Source organism: Frankliniella occidentalis, unplaced genomic scaffold (assembly GCF_000697945.3).
Source record: "Frankliniella occidentalis isolate FOCC.00 unplaced genomic scaffold, Focc_3.1 Scaffold69, whole genome shotgun sequence".
In the NCBI taxonomy this organism is placed as follows: domain Eukaryota; kingdom Metazoa; phylum Arthropoda; class Insecta; order Thysanoptera; family Thripidae; genus Frankliniella; species Frankliniella occidentalis.
The window spans coordinates 1,149,163-1,166,124 of NW_026267199.1; the positions used below are offsets into that span (position 1 = coordinate 1,149,163).

The 16,962-nt window shown below is 47.1% G+C and overlaps 4 protein-coding genes across 7 annotated transcripts in view; 2 read left to right on the forward strand and 2 right to left on the reverse strand.

Annotated features, from left to right (window-relative positions):
- Positions 1–4,758, forward strand: part of LOC113204517 (uncharacterized) — a 27,046-nt gene extending 22,288 nt beyond the window's left edge. For 2 of the 3 annotated variants that reach the window (XM_052268453.1, XM_052268454.1), the window contains exons 5-10: positions 1,788–1,900; positions 1,977–2,574; positions 2,654–3,241; positions 3,508–3,627; positions 3,708–3,870; positions 3,978–4,758. In XM_052268453.1, the coding sequence (XP_052124413.1) occupies positions 1,788–1,900; positions 1,977–2,574; positions 2,654–3,241; positions 3,508–3,627; positions 3,708–3,870; positions 3,978–4,083 (1,688 nt within the window). In that variant the 3' untranslated portion in view covers positions 4,084–4,758. The remainder of the gene's footprint in view (positions 1–1,787; positions 1,901–1,976; positions 2,575–2,653; positions 3,242–3,507; positions 3,628–3,707; positions 3,871–3,977) is intronic. The other variant, XM_026419714.2, reaches the window with a different exon arrangement.
- LOC113204516 (translation initiation factor eIF-2B subunit delta) lies at positions 4,659–10,110 on the reverse strand. The gene is made up of 13 exons (XM_026419713.2): positions 9,973–10,110; positions 9,810–9,881; positions 9,531–9,559; positions 9,065–9,222; positions 7,774–8,983; positions 7,518–7,691; positions 7,355–7,434; positions 7,146–7,260; positions 6,879–7,058; positions 6,652–6,779; positions 6,395–6,572; positions 6,129–6,309; positions 4,659–5,553 (listed from the first exon to the last, which is right to left on the reverse strand). Exons 3-13 carry the CDS (start codon positions 9,543–9,545, stop codon positions 5,333–5,335), a joined length of 2,640 nt encoding a protein of 879 aa, XP_026275498.1. The 5' UTR covers positions 9,546–9,559; positions 9,810–9,881; positions 9,973–10,110; the 3' UTR covers positions 4,659–5,332.
- Positions 10,111–11,005: 895 nt separating this feature from the next.
- Positions 11,006–13,921, forward strand: LOC113204545 (trypsin-7-like). Its single transcript, XM_026419752.2, has 6 exons — positions 11,006–11,161; positions 12,195–12,316; positions 12,421–12,509; positions 12,591–12,852; positions 13,344–13,493; positions 13,597–13,921. Exons 1-6 carry the CDS (start codon positions 11,122–11,124, stop codon positions 13,759–13,761), a joined length of 828 nt encoding a protein of 275 aa, XP_026275537.1. The 5' UTR covers positions 11,006–11,121; the 3' UTR covers positions 13,762–13,921.
- A 4-nt stretch (positions 13,922–13,925) lies between these two features.
- Positions 13,926–16,962, reverse strand: part of LOC113204546 (trypsin-2-like) — a 5,206-nt gene continuing 2,169 nt past the window's right edge. Inside the window, exons 5-7 of one of the 2 annotated variants that reach the window (XM_052268457.1) lie at positions 16,729–16,813; positions 16,513–16,632; positions 13,926–14,532 (exon numbers count right to left, since the gene is read on the reverse strand). In XM_052268457.1, the coding sequence (XP_052124417.1) occupies positions 14,306–14,532; positions 16,513–16,632; positions 16,729–16,813 (432 nt within the window). In that variant the 3' untranslated portion in view covers positions 13,926–14,305. The remainder of the gene's footprint in view (positions 14,533–16,512; positions 16,633–16,728; positions 16,814–16,962) is intronic. The other variant, XM_026419753.2, reaches the window with a different exon arrangement.

Below are 16,962 nucleotides of genomic sequence, written 5' to 3' on the forward strand. Positions count from 1 at the left end.
CCTCCTCCCCCCGCCTCTCTCTCTTTGCCCTCGGGGTCTGCTTTTCCGACGAATCAATTTAGTTCACGTCGACGCGATCCTTTTGTTGCTCTTGGCGTCTTGCACCGGCCGCCGCCGCCGTGCCGCCGGCGCTCCGCAGGCAGCTGGCTGCGACTGACAAACGCGCATTGCGCTGACTTTTTGTGAAACAGGGAGTACTATTCGCCTGGCAACAGCCCCGTAGAGCGTACATTTCACCGGTGCGTTTTATAATTCCCGGCGGCCCTCACGTCCCGGAATGTGTCGCAGCAATACGAGTACAGTACTGTACTGCAAGCAGCCGTGCCACCTGCTCTCACCACGGCGCCTTACTGCCCCTTGCGAGTAGGCAACGCGCCCACACGGCTGCATGCGGTACAGTATTTACTGAATTGTGCTCCGAGCTCTTGGCTACCCTGTGCAACGTTCGTTTTTCCTTGAAGGGTTCATCGGTATGTTATAACGCAGTTGGCTAGTTGTCTCGTCGCAGCGGCCCGACGGCGTGCTGCCATGTCGCCGAGCCTCCTCCTCCGCCCGTACCCGCCCCGATGATCAGCCTTTCCTTTCCGTCTTTTATTTTCCCTTATTTTTCGAGAGCGAGATACTTTATTTTTCATGGAGCCTGGACGCTGCTGGCCGCCGAGGTCCACCGTAACCGGCAGGAGAGGAATTCAATAAGTTGAAGCAGTCGAAGGCTGCTCCTGCTCCGGCTTTGGCTTTGTGTGCGTTCTCCCCCGGTGCGCTCCTGTGTGGGCGGGGGAAAGGAGGGGGGCAGCGTCATCAGGGATGTCACCTTCAAGTGCATACTAAGCGTATTCTGCGTTCGGCGATGACGACGCAGTATTGCGTTTACCCGCAGACGATGATGGTAGATCGGCAGGCCTGCAGTCTGTCTGTCGTGTTTGGTGATGCGCTGATTGTTGGGCGGAATGTTGTTTGTTGCTGCAGTCAGGATTATTGTGTACTATATCAAAGCTAAGCCTGAGAAGGTAGTCGGACCAAAAGTCAGCTGTGATCCTGCCTTCGCTCTCACCGAGTGCTGGATTGCACGTGACGGAGTGCATTCTCGTCCAGGGCGCGGGGAAAAATTTCGTACTTTAAAATCCCTATCTGTGGCGCTGAACAGGCGGTGGGGGTTGGACGATGGCGCACTCTTGTCTGCTGGAAGGGTTGGGAGGGCGCGAGTCCACGCACCTCTGGAGCCGAGCCGCCTCAGCTGGACCTGGAATGTGTCCCTCCCTCTTTAGCTCCAGGAGCATCCTCTGGAGTGGGGGGCCGGGCTGGAGCGGGTCCAGGGCCCAGAGGCGAGCGCCGCTCCGCCCCGCCCCGCCCCCGCTCAGCCCGCCCGTGGACAGGAAGCCGCTCTTCCGTTCCCAGCGGCCCCTTTCCCTCCCCCTGGTGCCGTGCCGGTATACCGTGCCGGTGCCGTACAGCCAGGGGCTCTCTAAACGCTCTCCTCTTTTTATCTCATAGGCGTCGGCTCTGTTGCTCGACGCTGCCCCGCGTGCGCATCACGGCGCTCTTAGCGACCCTCCGGGTACTCACATTATGACGATTCGAGCCCGGCGTGGCGTGGTTCCCATGACGCGACCCTCACCCGCCCCCGCCCGCCACCGCCCATTGATGCCTGGCACGACTGCCTGTCTCGCATTCAAAGAAAATGTAGCTGTCGCCTTAAATGGGCGGTATTTTTGTTTTTGAGTCAATTTAGGTTCCTTGAGATCTCTTCCCGTTTACGCCGTTACTTACGCTTGTGCTCTGTTTCGCAGGTATGGTGACCCTGGCCGGCGAGTTTCGTGTGGTGAGCGAGCGGTGGTCACCCAGCCTCGGGGACGAGCAGTCCGCCGCCTGGAGGACTCTGGCCGACAGGATACAGCTACAGGTGGGTGTCTGCCCCGGCCACCCTGGGTCTCGCCCTGGAGCCGCCCGCCACTGACCACGCCCTGTTCTTGTTGCAGCTGGACGCGCTGTTCGAGGCGAGCGCGCTCGCGGCGCACTACCGCCACTCGACGGTCACCTCGCTGAGGCCGAGTGAGGACGTACTCGACGCTATCGACGTGGACTGCGACGTTGTCCTGGGCGACGCGGCGCACATGCCCGACCTGGTGGAGCGCGCGGGCCTTGCCTTCCTCCGAGGGCTGCGGAGGCGCGCGGGCCGCGCCTGGCTCGGTGACCTTGCCGTCGACGTGCAGTCCATCGGCTTCGTCGGCGCACCCATCGCCACCGACGAGGACGGCGAGGAGGCAGGCCCGTCGACGCCGACCCCGACCGCCGCCAGAGCCGACCCCGCGGTGCCCGGGTGGGCGCCGTGGTCGTCCTGGAGCGAGTGCTACTGGACCGGTTCGTCGGGAGACGTTCGCGGTGGCGGCAGCGCGGGCACCATGGTGCGTCTGCGCAGCAGGACATGCTCGCTGGACGGAGGCCGCGGCCGCGCCCTGGACGGCCCCGAGCCGTGCCTCCTGCGGCTGCCCTCGGCCGGCTCGCCCTTCGAGATGGAGCCATGCCAGAGCCAGCCCGCACCCGGCGCGCCCACCGCCGCCACCATCCTCATCCAAGGTGTGTTTCCAGGCATTCTGAATCTCTCGCCGGCGAATACCCTCGAACACCTGTCTAACTGTTTCCCCTCTGCCCACAGACACCGTCGTGGCGCTCGGCCCCTCCAAACCCTCCCCGGTGACGCCGGGTGCAACGCCCACCACCAGCACGGCACGGCCTCCTAGTGCCACATCGCCGACGTCCTCCTCGTCTTCCACTTCGACTGTGATAACCCCCTCCCTGCCCCTCCACCCCGCCACCCCTGTGACGTCCGCGTCGACGCCGTCTTCCGAGCCGCACCCCTCGCCCTTCTCTATGACCACGCTGCTGGTGCCCGTCATCGTCACCCAGCGGCCCACCACCACGTCCACTACCACGGCCGCCCCCCGCAGAGAGCCCCGGCACTGCGACGAGTGCCTGACCGGCGAGGTGTGCGTCGCCCTGGGCGAGGAGGCCGTGCCCCGCTGCCACGCCGTCAAGGACCCGCTCGACCCTACGGGCTGCGGTGGCCACTGCAAGCTCAACTTCGAGTTCTGCCAACGCCTCGACGTGGATGCCTTCCGCTGCGTGGACGACTCGGTGTGCCTGCCCGGCGAGTGGCGCTGCGGCAACCAGCTCTGCATACCCCTCGTCAAGCGCTGCGACGGCCACTTCAACTGCTATGACCACACCGACGAGCACAACTGCGGTAGGTATCTGAGAATCTTTGGAGGTGGCCCTATAATTTTGTAGTGTTCCCTGCCGCGCCACTCAAAGAGACTGGGGAAACGAATGGAAAATTAGTTTACGTCTACTACATATTGATACCAACTAGTTGGAGCTCCTAACTTAAAGCAATCAATCGTTCTATGCTTGGCCGCCGGTCATCTCAGATAAAGATATAGAAATATTCTACTCCATCCTCTGATGTACGATTTTTCTCTTGCAATAAGTAGTTCTCTATTGATTTTACAGAATGCAATCTGCAGACGCACTTTCAGTGTGGAAACAAGACATCCTGCCTGCCTAAGTCGAAGCGCTGTGATGGTGTTGTCGATTGCTGGGATGCTGCTGATGAACTAAATTGTACTAGAAGTAAGTATACACTTGCTGATTTGTTCACACTTGTTTTTAATTCATGATCACAAAGACTTACAAATTATTTCTCATCCCAGCTTTCTCACTTTCAGCTTGCCCAAGGCAAGACCAATTCACATGCTCTAATGGCCAATGCATATCTCATGCAAGATTCTGTGATGGATTTGCTGACTGTGGAGACAAGTCTGACGAACCTTTTGGATGTGGAGGTGATTGCAAAAACCATGAATGGAAATGTGGGTAAGTTACAGAAACTATAAACAATAAATAAATTGTTGTATATTGAAAATCTCAACAGAAAAAAAGGGATAACACCTAATGTTTTTGTTTTCTTTACGGTTTTTCAGAAATGGTAGATGTATTAGGAAGCGAGCTGTATGCAATGGTGTAGATGATTGCGGTGATCTATCAGACGAAAAGGAGTGCAGGAAAAGCAGACTTCCTGGAAGTTAACAACCATCTTCCACATTTAGAGAAACCAAAAAGACTTAAATATATAGGATTATTTAATTATTTAAAGAAAAATGTATAAATCTGCAGCCCTGGGCCTGTCAGAAAACGCCAAAGATAGTACAATACTGTTAGTGTATTTTTAAGTAATACACAGTTTTAAACATTGTGATGTCTACTTTAAGAAAAAAGAGGGACACCTCTAAAGAATTTTGAAAGTGTATTTTAGGTTGTAACTAATAGTAAATTCTACTGTGACATTCATAAGAACCATTATTGAACCAAGAGTAGCTTTTAAAAGCGCACTCCAAAATTTAATGCAAAAGTCTTATTTTTGTGAATACGTTTTTTTTTTTAAATGGTGTGAGTCAAAAAACCAATCAGGTCATAAAATCCTGTTAGCAGAACAAACATTTGGAAATGTTGATAAAGAAATCTCAAAGTTTACCAAGTAAAACTGAAGAATTTGTACAGCAGGACACAAATGTCTAAATAATACTTGCTAGTCATTTGTAATATTGTTGATTTAATTAAGGTTTGTATATGGGGATAGATAATTTAGAGGATTAAGCCTGAACTGTTAGAAAAGATATGTATTTGTGTAAAAATGTTAAATTTCTATTTAAACACCAATATTCTTGGAAAGAAAATAAAACGAGTGAAAACAGAGTAACAATACTACCCCAGTATTTCTGAGTATGACCCTCCTATCTACCTCACTACGACCAGAAGGCCCCCACACCAGAAAGGATTGTGAAATCGCGCCTCTTTTCTTACTTCTGCACCAAGGAGACAACCATCAAGCAAACTGTGAAGTTTTGCTTAATTGATAGAGGCTTTGAGAAACCAGAAACAATAAAATAGGGTTTCAGAACTACGTTTTGTTGAAAAAAGTAAATGACTGCTAAATCTTTTTTTTAAATGAGATATTAATTTCCATCTGGGACTATATACAATAGATAGGAAAGCATTTTACAAAGACACATATTAAATCAAGAAACACAGGCAGCAGCCAAGGTAAAACAAATCCCATAAAACTACATGTATGAAAATTCAATATGAACCCATCAAGGGGTGCAATATATTGAATTGAAGAGTACAGGTACATTCACTATTTTAGATTAGTTATTTTACATTCTGTTGAATAAAATTGTACGTAAGCTACCCTTATAGAATCATAAGACAATTTAATTATATACATACCGTGAAGTCTCTTTTTAACCAAAATAAAGAAGTTAATGATCCAATATCATCAACATTCAGTGGGCTTAATGCGCAGAATGACTGGAACACTGGTGCAGGGAAGGATGGCACGCTCTGTCACAACAGCAGTAACTAAATCTGGTGGTGTAACATCATACACCAAGTTCAATAGGCTGAGAGAAGGGATATCTCTCCAGTTTGCCAGTGGGCGTTCACCCTCTTTCTCTCTGTCTCCGGCCCTTCGTGATCCGATAAGCTCATCAGGGTCAGCTAGAACAGTTCAAAATATAATTTACAATTATAATTTACATTTAATTTAATAATTTACAATCATCTTCACTCCAATAAACTCCTAACTACCCACGTCACCCAAAATTCCAATATTCATTCTTACAATACCCAGTCTAACAACAATATATTCCCTCTATTAAATCCACCAAATAGGGCTTTAATAGTGTGTACTATAAGAGCTGCCTCCTCTACAATAGCCTTCCAGATGCCATCAAATCCACCAATGACTGCATTCAGTAAATTTAAAAAACTTGTCAAATCTCATTTTTTTAATAATACAGCAACCTTTTTACTGGAAACTTTTAATATGCTTTTATCAACTTTTAATATTCTAATTTTTTGCCATGTTCACTGCCGTCAATAAACCATGTAAACTTTTATGTCCAACACGAGGCCTGGCCCTCTGGACCTCACCAGATGTACAAAATAAATAAATAAATAAATAGGATAAAATATGGCAATATGGTGCATCACAAAGTTGTAGAATAGCACAAAGCTAAATGCATCCCAAAATAATAAAGAAAATTGTGTTTCTGAAAGTATTAACAGCATACCTAATTCATTGTAGACAATTGAGTCAGTTTGAACACGCTCACTAAATTTGTATGTTTCACAACATACCAGGACGGGTACATTGTATGCATGAGCCAAGAGAGCAATTTGGGATGTACCAGCTCGAGACATAACATAGCCATTTGCTAAAAGTGCATGTGCACCAAGGAGTACTTTAGATACCTGAATGACATTGCAGAAATAAGAAGAATAAGTTTTAAAAATATTTCATACTAAAGAAAACTAATACCATACTTTCATAACCTACTTGTCTCATTACAAAACTGGCAGCAGAGAGGTGAACATAAGAGCACTGAACACCCATTGAGACAAGACGTCTGAGCATCTCCCTTCCCTCCAGCCACGGGAGTGAGTCAACAACTATGACATGAAATTTACGTTTAGTCTCTAGAGCAATTTTAAGAGCACTAAGGACTAGTGAAGAGCTGGAAAATAAAAAAAAAGATGGTAACATTTCATCAGTCAGTGTTCAATGACTGTTGCAAAATAACAATTTACACTTACCAAGCATACACTAAAATAACATCATTGTCATCGATTTTGTCTTTGACAACCTCCCCAATAGCTTCAGCTGCCTTTCCAATTTGATCAGAAATGTACTGATCAATAGCTTCAAGAATATGTTGTCGAGCCTAATTTGCAAAACAGCAATGACATTTCCTAAGCTCTGAATCTACTTCAAAGCAAGTATTCAAAACCAACTACAGTACTATGAATTGCAAATACTTTACCTCTGTATCAGAGTTTTCAATTGATAATTGAGTTAGCTGCCACTTGATGTACCGCAATGCATTAACCATAGAAACTGAATGAGGACGGCACTGCTGTAGAAAATCCATGTTGGGTTGAAGATAGGCTTCTAAACCTCTGGAAAATTCTTTTTGAGGTGGAGTTTCATAGTCAGCTATCAACTGGAAGTTAGAGAAAGTAGGTAAGATCATTGCATGAGCCTATAGTTCAACCTAGAAATACGACTCATTTGCCTGTGTCATACTTACATCCTTTAGAGTATATAAGAGAGCAAGGCATCGTGCATTAGATCCAAGTATCACACGGTTAGAATATTGCACACCCAAACGAACAATAGACATGTGATATTGAGGATGGCTGACACTAAAATTAGAGAAGTAATTTCAAACAACAAATACATTACATAACATAACAGGAATTTACATACATAACAGGAATTTTCGTCCAAAGAAATTACCCAATTGTCTGTGATATGTTTTTGAATGAGTTTTGATATAAGTGGCTAAAAAGTTTCACTCGTCGCTCTGCCTTTGTATCCTTCACAAAAACAAAACAAATGTAGCATTACAGAGGGAAAAATAGAATATTTCAGTTTTCTTCATGTGCAACGCAGTTCTTACTATAGCTGATTTTGATGTTGAAGATATCTTTCCCTGTTCTTTAGCCTTGATATCCTTCAGTTGAGGTTTCTCAGGCGGCCTTAAGGACTTAGGCTGCTGTATAGTCTGTTTCTGAACATTTTGTAGGGCCTTTTGTTTTTCTTGCTGCTGGGCCTTTGCGGCGCGTTGGGCTTCCTACATCGAGGGGCAACAGAACACAAAATAATTGTACCATTCAATGAGAAGTCATTATCTGATATATGGAAAGAAAACTAACCTGCTTGGCACGTCTCTCAGCTTTCAGTTCAGCCTTACTTTTCTCACTACCTTCCTTCTTCTCAATGTCTCCCTTTTTCTCATTTTCTCCCTTCTTATCAGAAACTTCTTTCTTTGTAGTCTCTATCGGTTTTTCAGTAACTGACTTTTTAATAACAAGTCTTTCTTTCTTTTCAGGATCATCCTTTAATGAGAGGTGTTGCAAACTTTTAGGAAGTTCATTTTCATCACAATCTGAAGGAAGAACATTTACTCTTGCAAAATCAGGCTCATCTGGAGCTCTACTCTTTCGAGTCTGTGATGAACTAGGTTCTGATAATTTTATGGTTTCATTCGATGTTTCCACAGAATCATTTTGTCCAGTTGATTTTGGGTTTACACTTTTAGAGGAAGAAGCAGCAGTGTCTTTCTTGCTTGTGCCTGCTTCTTTCACCCCAGTCTTATCTGGTTTAGTGGGTGCAGGTTCTTGTGGAGCATTGCTCTTTGGTTTGAGTTTGGCAGCTGCCTTTGCAGCTTTTCTTGCCTTACGTTCAGCCTCAACATCCTCTCTTGATTTCTTTGATGCTTCTGGAGCACTCATTGTACTTACAATGGATGAAATTTCACTTCCTGATGAATTTGGAATACCACCGTAGAGGTGGGCGCTGCAAATTCTCTCACTACTAAGCTGATTACTGAGACTGCTTGAAGTTACAGTGACAGAGGAGGAAAATGATGATCTAGAGTAAATGGGGCCAATGCTACTTGCACTCTTCAGAAACTCAATATCCTGAAGGTTTAAACCACTGAAGTTTTTTCCAGATTGTTGCATATAATGGTCAGTGACATTAACACTAGTGTTTGAAGTTCCCTGTGTGCCTGATAATCTGGAAGCTCCAGGGGAAACAACTGTAACCACCTCACTGTGAGGGGGTGCCGAAGGGGTTTTACCCTTTTTAGCCTTCTTAGAAGACTTTGTTGAGTTGCTTGTGCCAGTTGATTGAGAGCAATTCATCTGTTGCTCAGAAGCTTCCAATAGATGTATTGCCTTTTGAACAACCGGAATGAAAGATGCTGAAATCTGAACAATAGAATTACTTTCGTCGTTGAGTTTCTCCGGAGCAGAAATTTCCTTATCTACAGACTGTGTTTTAGTTTGTTTTTTCCGATTCCGTTTCCGCTTAGCTGGGCCAGCCCCAGGTTCTTCTGGTTGAAATTCAGTAGTAGAAACACTGAAAGAAAACAATAATAATGAAGACACAATCCATAAATACAAATGCAATGTTTTAGCATCTTGATACTGCTTTCACTACCTTTGGGCAGAGGACAGGTTTTCCTGACATTGTTTAGAAGACTTCAACTCTGCTTCCAGGTCTTCAGAGGTCGCGGTATCATTAGAAAAAGAAGGTTTATCAGACTTTGATAAATTTTGTTTCTTTTTCTTTCTAGGATGCTTTGAGTTTGGAAAGGCCTGGAAAAAGCACAAAACAAAATTAATAAAATATTTACATTCAAACCTTAATGTATACCGTGTATCAGAACAAAAATAATAATGCCCAGGTACTTGAACACTCCAGTTTTAAAAGCCAATTACTAAATAGAAGATACTTCGTAGATATTGTGGCCTTTAAAGTAAGTATCTAAAACTAATCGTCTTCTAAGCCAGTGTAGGGAAACCTATAGCGGGAACTTGAAACTCCGAATGACTCAAGAAACGCACAAACCACTACAAAACTTTGAAAGCTGAGGAAAGCCATGCTAATCGAGATAGATGTGTACCTGATGATGGTCCATCCTGATCGCGTAGGCTGTAGAAACAGCGATGATACAATAAAATTACTCTATTAATACATTTAGAGATTGAAAAAGTAACACTAAGATTGATTTCTGATAGATTTTGAAACACAAATTTCTGAAGAATTCGAATACGAACAAGAATGGTTAAGACATGATAACTAACTAAGTTAAGTCATGATAACTAACTAAAATCCCTGAAACACGCGAACCAGAATTGCTCTCGCTTTGACAACATGATGAAATATTGCGTTATATACTTACTTTTTAGGTTAAGACTAAAGAGCGCAGATGCCAAGGTGCCCTCGCGCTGTCACTGTCTCCTGGCAATATCTCCTGACAAAATAAAGTCATTAGTAATAGATGTAATAAATTTAGAACGAGGTCAATGCGAATAATTATCATTTTTTCATTGAATTCCACATACACTTATTGAGTAAGTCGCCTGCCTAGCATGACAGAGTGGTTATATCCAGTTGTCAGGTGCCGTGCCTGTTTTCCTGCAAATAGTACGTAAACAAAAACATGCGCCTGCTACGATTCGGATAGAAGCGTCGAAACCGGCTAACATTTCTACACAGCGCTGATTAATACGGCGCATCTTTCAAATAGCTCCGGCTAACCGGTTATCTGTACGTTCGTCCAAATTACGACACATTATTCACATTCGCACTGCCCAAATAAGGTACTCAAAGGTGATTGTGCTTTCGAGTTTGACAAAATTTAGGGTCGTAATATTTGAACTGGAAATGCATACTGTATTTTGTTCTAAATGACACAAAACCCTGACCTTGGCCGCGACGATCCCTGCAAACTGCAACACGCTACAGCACTTGTTCATTATTATGAGGCAATACGCATTTAAAAAAACAAAAAAAAACAAGAATACACAAATGATTTAACTCAAAATGAAGAGCGCCGTATGGTGGATGGATTGACGGTGGAGTTGGGAGAGGGAACTACGGTGTTTCTTTGAACGGCCCTTTGATCCGTTCTTTAAAATTCATTTAAGTTCCGGCTGGATCCCTCCCAATGGAATGATGACAACCTACTTGTTTGAGTTCGGATATTCACATAATAGGGTAAGATGCCCTATGATGGCCACCTTAAGAATGGGCCTGCCCAATAATGGCCACCCCTTTTTCTTGTAATGTAGACAACGATGTGACATAGTTTGGCTTATTATGCCCAAGAAGGGACCTTACTAGAACACTACTTCAAGGCCAAGATTGTAAAGTGACCAGATTGGCTGGAAATCGAGAAAAGTGGCCATCAATGGGACAGTGGCCACAATAGGGCACCTTACCCTATGCTTTGCTTAAACCAAATGTTGTTTTTATTTAAAGAAGAAAGAATAGCAAACAATAACTACGAACAACAACTGTTGCATAGTTTTGAAAACCCCGCTTTCTCGACTGCGTCGACTGCGTCTCTCAACATTAGTCCTAGCCACACTCAGGCAAGTTCAACCTCATTTCTGACGCCCTCTTGTAATCGGTCTATCGCACTCTGCGGCAAGTGGCCACACGTAGGAATGCCTATATAAGGGCCACGATGCCGCGTATACCCAGACACAATGCTGCGCGCGCTGCCCGTCGTCCTGGTGGTCCTGGCGGGTAAGTCCAACCCCCTCCCGCTAGGCTCTCCATCCTCCAACTTCTATTATGGTCCCACGGGTACATCAGCACTACGGTCTGTTGCGCCTCATCCCGTCAAAGGGGATCAAATCGCGCGCTCTAGACCCCCCCCCCCTTTAAAAAAAGTACATTGGATTTAGGGTGAAGGGTAAGGCAAGTCCGTACCTCCTCTGCCCCCCCCCACCGGGGGTGGCTGATCTGCGCCGTCTTCTCTTTGCTGGTCATCTGTACCGGAAGGGTTGCATACTCGCACGGGGCCAGGCGACATGGTGTGCGACGCAGGTAAGCCCACATGCACGCTCATGAATCCCCACTCCGGTACAGTCGGGTGTGCAACCAGGAAGAAGGAAAGCGCAGGTCACACAACCTCCTATGTTTGATACGAGAGTCTAACCTTCGACCTCAGGTAACTGAAAACCTTTTTTCCATCCCAAAAAGGAACATTGAACATTTTTACCTACAGTCTGATAGAGTGCCCAACCCATAGCGCGACGCACTGGTTAGTTATCTGGGCCCTCCACACGCGCCAGGCTACGGCCAATTAAAAACCGACTGGCTTATCTCGAGTGCCTTCTGCCCGCCAGAGGGGTGTGCCATAAACCACGAATTTGATTTCTGCGGGCACAATGTTATTGCCCCCTTTCGAGACATACACTGAACCACTTTCAAGTGTACACAACTATCTAGTTGAACACTTGAAAGTGTGCAACTGGCGTTGAATACTTTTAAGTGTTGGACGGTTCCCAAGTGAAGCGGATTTTGTCATGATTGGCAAGATTTTTGGCCATTTTCGTTTCACGTATTGATGTCGGTTTGAGATCATCGGATGTCAAAGCAGATCATTTGATGTCAAAATGACGTCAAAAAGTTAAACGAAAATGACAAAATCTTGACAATGACATCAAAATATCAAAATGATGTCATTTGGATAGAATCCGTTTCACTGGGTTCAACACTTGATTCATCAGTGTACTCGCCGCATGTTCGCACCTCTAATGGCCACGTGCTGCAGTTTGCCACGGCCTGCCGCGGCCGCACCCTCGCCTGCCGCCCCGCTTCCTCTCCGATGGCTACTCCTCCGGGCTGCAAATCGTCGGCGGTCTGGTGGCGGACATCAAGGACTTCCCTTACCAGGTCAGCAGTGATTTTCAAATCGTCGTCTCATCTATCTTCCTTTTCGCGCGTTTAGTTTTCATTTGCCTCTTCTCACCATGACCTGTACATCTTTTGTTTGACAGGTTTCCATGATGGAGTCCGGCAGCCACATTTGCGGTGGCTCTATTCTTAACGAGCGCTGGGTCTTGACTGCGGGGCACTGCGTGAACGCGTGAGTACAGTTGGGTCAGGATCCCTACAAATGTGTCGGTCTCGGATATAGACTTGCATTTTCCCGCCATGACATTCGCAGGCTGGACGGCGACGCCACCTCTGCCTCGGTGCGCGTCGGCTCGTCTTCGCGGGTCTCGGGCGGGCAGGTCGTGAACGTCATCTGGGCCGCGGAGCACCCCAAGTTCGACATCGGCACCCTGACGCACGACGTTGCGCTCATGCAGCTGGAGAGCGACCTTGACCTAACGGGCGTCGCGGCCAAGCCCACGCAGCTGGTAGCCCCGAACGCCGCCCCGGCCGCAGGTCAGCTGCTCACCGTCAGCGGCTGGGGCACCCTGCATGTGAGGATTCACTTGTGTTGTCTTCCTTCCCTATATGATCCCAGAGGATCCAGGCGTGGATTAAGGTCCGGCTGACAGGGGGAGGGGGATGCACTGTCGGTTGCCGACATTCAGGAGTTTTGTGTCGCAAATTGCCTATCGGTGATCGCCCCCCCCCCCAGACAAGAGGGGCGATCGCCCCCCCCCCCCCCGCTTAAACCGCGCCTGAGAGGATCCAAGCGCACTTTTTCACGTGCAGCTAGATTGTCTGCTGACTTGGTGATTTTTTCGCAATCCTAAAAAGCACTGTCCGACTCCGACCTCACCCCGGTTCACAGTGCGAGAAGTTTTAGACGTTATGATATACAGTTACTCCAACGGCAAAAATGTCACCTACGCGGATACATTAATATCGGCCGCCAATAACACACTCAACTTGACAACCCTAACTTGATAAAACGCACCTCACTGCCCTGACTCCGCACTTCTCACCCCTTTCTTCTCTGGCCCAGTCGGGTGACTGGGACTCGCCCGTGGACCTCTACGCGGTGATGCTGCCCTCGGTGCCGCTCGACGTCTGCAAGCAGGTGTACGACTCCCGGGGCGACCTCGTGGACGAGACCATGATCTGCGCCGGCGTGGGCGGCAAGGACTCTTGCCAGGTAAGCGAGAGGAAGGAATTTTAGGACGATGTAGAAGATTCGCGCAATACCCATTTTTTTTTGGGGGGGGGAGATATTATTTCAAGTATCATGTTGTGAACAGGGTGACTCGGGCGGGCCGCTGGTGGACGCCGAGCATGTGCAAGTGGGAGTCGTGTCCTGGGGAATCGGCTGCGGGTCGCCGGGTTTCCCGGGGCTCTACGCCAACCTCGCGCACCCCGAGCTCCAGGACTGGATCCGGGAGACGAGCAAGAATGACGACGACTAGACGAGCGTCCGGGTGGACTCCACGGAGTAGACGTCTACTTCAGAAATATACAGAGACAATTTTTTGGCTCTTTAATCTCTGCGTCACCCTGAGTGCCCTGAGCCCTCCAAATTTGAGTACGTAGTCAGGTATGGATTAAACTAAGAAAGGAGAACAATCAGAGATGTCTTAATTATTAACCTTTATCAAAAAGTAATGACTATTTATTATTTGTATGGTCCGTTTATCGGTAAAGCCGCAGAGCCACTTAAGTCACTCCAGGGATTAATATACATTTTCAATCAAATTCAACCCCTCTCGTTTAGAGTCGTTTTTGTGGTTCCCTAATTAAACGGATGTATACATACGTCGCTCTTTTCGGGCATGAAAAGTGATTTCAACCTTGACTATGAACCCTCGCTGATGCGAGGGCGCACTAACATTTAACTACCGGCAAGCTCCACAAGTCCTTATTATTTTTTATTTTATTTTTTCGAAAATGTGAACACCTAGGGAAGGATGAGATCCCGTGACCAGTCGGGAGTAGCTGGGCCTCGCGCCACAGTTATGACAGGTGGAACATCACGCAGTCACCTGCTAAGCTGACCACAGGCGCTGCGCTCGCGTCGCGTCCGTCTTCATGTCCATGTTGTCCTCGATCCAAGTGAGGACGTCGGCACCGGTGAGGTCGGCAAACACGGTGGGGAAGCCAGGCTGTCCGCAGCCGTGGCTCTGCACAGCCAGACCCACCAGCTCGCCCAGCCAGTTGACCAGCGGGCTTCCGACGTCTCTCTGTGACAATATAGGGAGGGACAATATTGCCTTGTTTCAATGGTGAATTTGTTCTTGTGACAGCTGGCACTTTGAATCAAGAAACTATTTATCTGGGTGTAAACATCGTGTTAACACTTTTAGAGTACTGTCGGACGAGGGGGAAATCACTTGCGTACTAACTCGTACACCCAGGCCTGTACTAAAGACGTACTAACTCGTACTAAAAGCGTAATAACGCGTACTTATGGTAGAAATCAAGCGTAATTGTGCCGTAATAAGAAAAAATTTGCAGAAATGGTGAAAAATTATGCTAAAAATGCACTGTAAAAAATATTAGTAATTTTACTAGCTACTGGGTGGGGAAATTTCATGTACAAAGGTTCGGGATTTGCAGTACATGGGTTGGGAATTTACCTACTGGAATGGGAAGTAGCCTTTGCATGCCACTTGCGCTGTGAAAGGATCCTTTCCTGCCCACGCAAGTGAATTTACTGACTTCGTTGATTGCAAATTTCCCGACGTGGGCTAGAAAGGGTCCGTTCGGCACCCACCGTCTGCGAATATCCCCAGCCCGACGAGGGAATCCCGTGGCCGTGGGCAGAAAAGTGTACTTGCGCATCCCACTGCCTGCAAATCTCCTTGCGGCGGCTGCAAATTTCCAACAAATTCGTGACTGCCACAGCGTCGTGGAAGGAGAGGTGGGTTCGGACTACTACTACACTGACGCCACCTCACCCCACACCAATCACCTCCTTTCTTTAACCTCGGCCACCCCGACGCGAAGCCCGCGATTGACTGCCGCTAGATGGCGTTTCAGTCAGCGCGTCTCCCACAAAATCAGCTTTTTCTATTAAATTAAAGGTCCCTTCAGGTAATGGCATTTAATTCTACGCAGTATGTTTTAGAAGGAATCAACCTACCCGACAACAATCGGCGTTTGCCGAAAAAGTGAACCATATCCCCCAAATAATCTGTTAAATTGTAACGCTCGGGAGGTCTCCGCAACGATGTCTTGTTCAGTACGTCCCCGTCACCTCGTCACTGAGAGGTACGCCCACGTGCGTACTTCCCATGTGACTTGTGACTTCACTTGTCGCTGCTATGACTTGTTCTCTTCTTGAGATCGATGATCAGATTTTTGAAACTGATTTCGGAAACCGGTGGACTATTATACAGTCCAGTCGGCCCGAGAGCAATACGAAAAACTCGCACTTTCCTCCTAAGGACTGTTATCGGAGAGGAAATTCCTGTGCTAGTGGAGTGGCAACGCCGCCATCCTTGTCCTGGGCTGGAGATTTGCATACGGTGGGCACGAAAGTCATCCTCACACGCGCGCAATGGGAAATTTGCTGACGGTGAGTCAGTCAAGACTCCTTTCCTGCCCACGTAGTAAATTTACTTGGGTGGGTTGGAACGACTTCTTTTCCAGCCACATTGGCTTGTAAATTTCCCCACCAGTGGGCCGGGGATTTACAGGCTATTTGGGTCTGTAAATTTACCGAACACTAGCTGGCAAAGGAGCGTTGCCACGCCGGGAGGGGAAAATTCCCTCTAATTTTTTTTACAGTGTGGGGTGTAGTAACGTGTACTAACGTACTAACTCGTACACTTTTACCCGGAGTGATTTCCCCCTCGCTGTCGGAATCAATCTGACTCCGAAGCAAAAAACTTCCAGTATGAAGTTTCAAGGCTCTACATCTGACCAAAGATAAAGTCCGATCGGAGATCGCGATCTCAAAACAGAAAACTGCATCGGATTCGGATTTAGGCAGTACGGCAACTGTTAAACTTAATTATTCGAGATATCGCATTGAAAAGAGTCAAAATTAGGCCTACCCTACCACACATGAACTGTACCGGGTGTAACTGTGAATACGCAGCAGTGTTGCGGGTTTGCCTACTCGTTACCCGTAAGGGGCTATGGGTAAAGAGTAGGCAAACCCGCAACACTGCTGCGTATTCACAGTTACACCCGGTACCCCCGGTACACATACTTACCAGGCCACACATACCGGCCGTCCAGCCCCCTGCGCACGCCCTCGTGTTGACCGAGAAGAAGTACACGTCCTTGCACACCTCCACGTCCATGGCCAGAAGTGCAGCCGCCCTCAACTCGTCCTGCGCACACAAACCGCTTACAGCACTATATTATGAACGACAACGAACGTGCGACAACGTTTGTCGCGTGTCACCGTAAATTGGCGACTTACTGACCTTGGAAACAAAAATAACCCTTAAATTTTTCCACCTCAAAGTCGTCGTTACAAATAACATACACTTGTGGGTGAGCGATTAAACACTGTAAAAAATATCGTAAATTTACAAAAAAAAATTTAAACTCGAATTTTAATTTAAGTTGTAAATTTACGAGAGCAGATTTTTTTTATTCGCCATAGATTTCAAGCCCAGGTAAAATGCACTTTGTATATGAGTGTATATGGCTTGTAT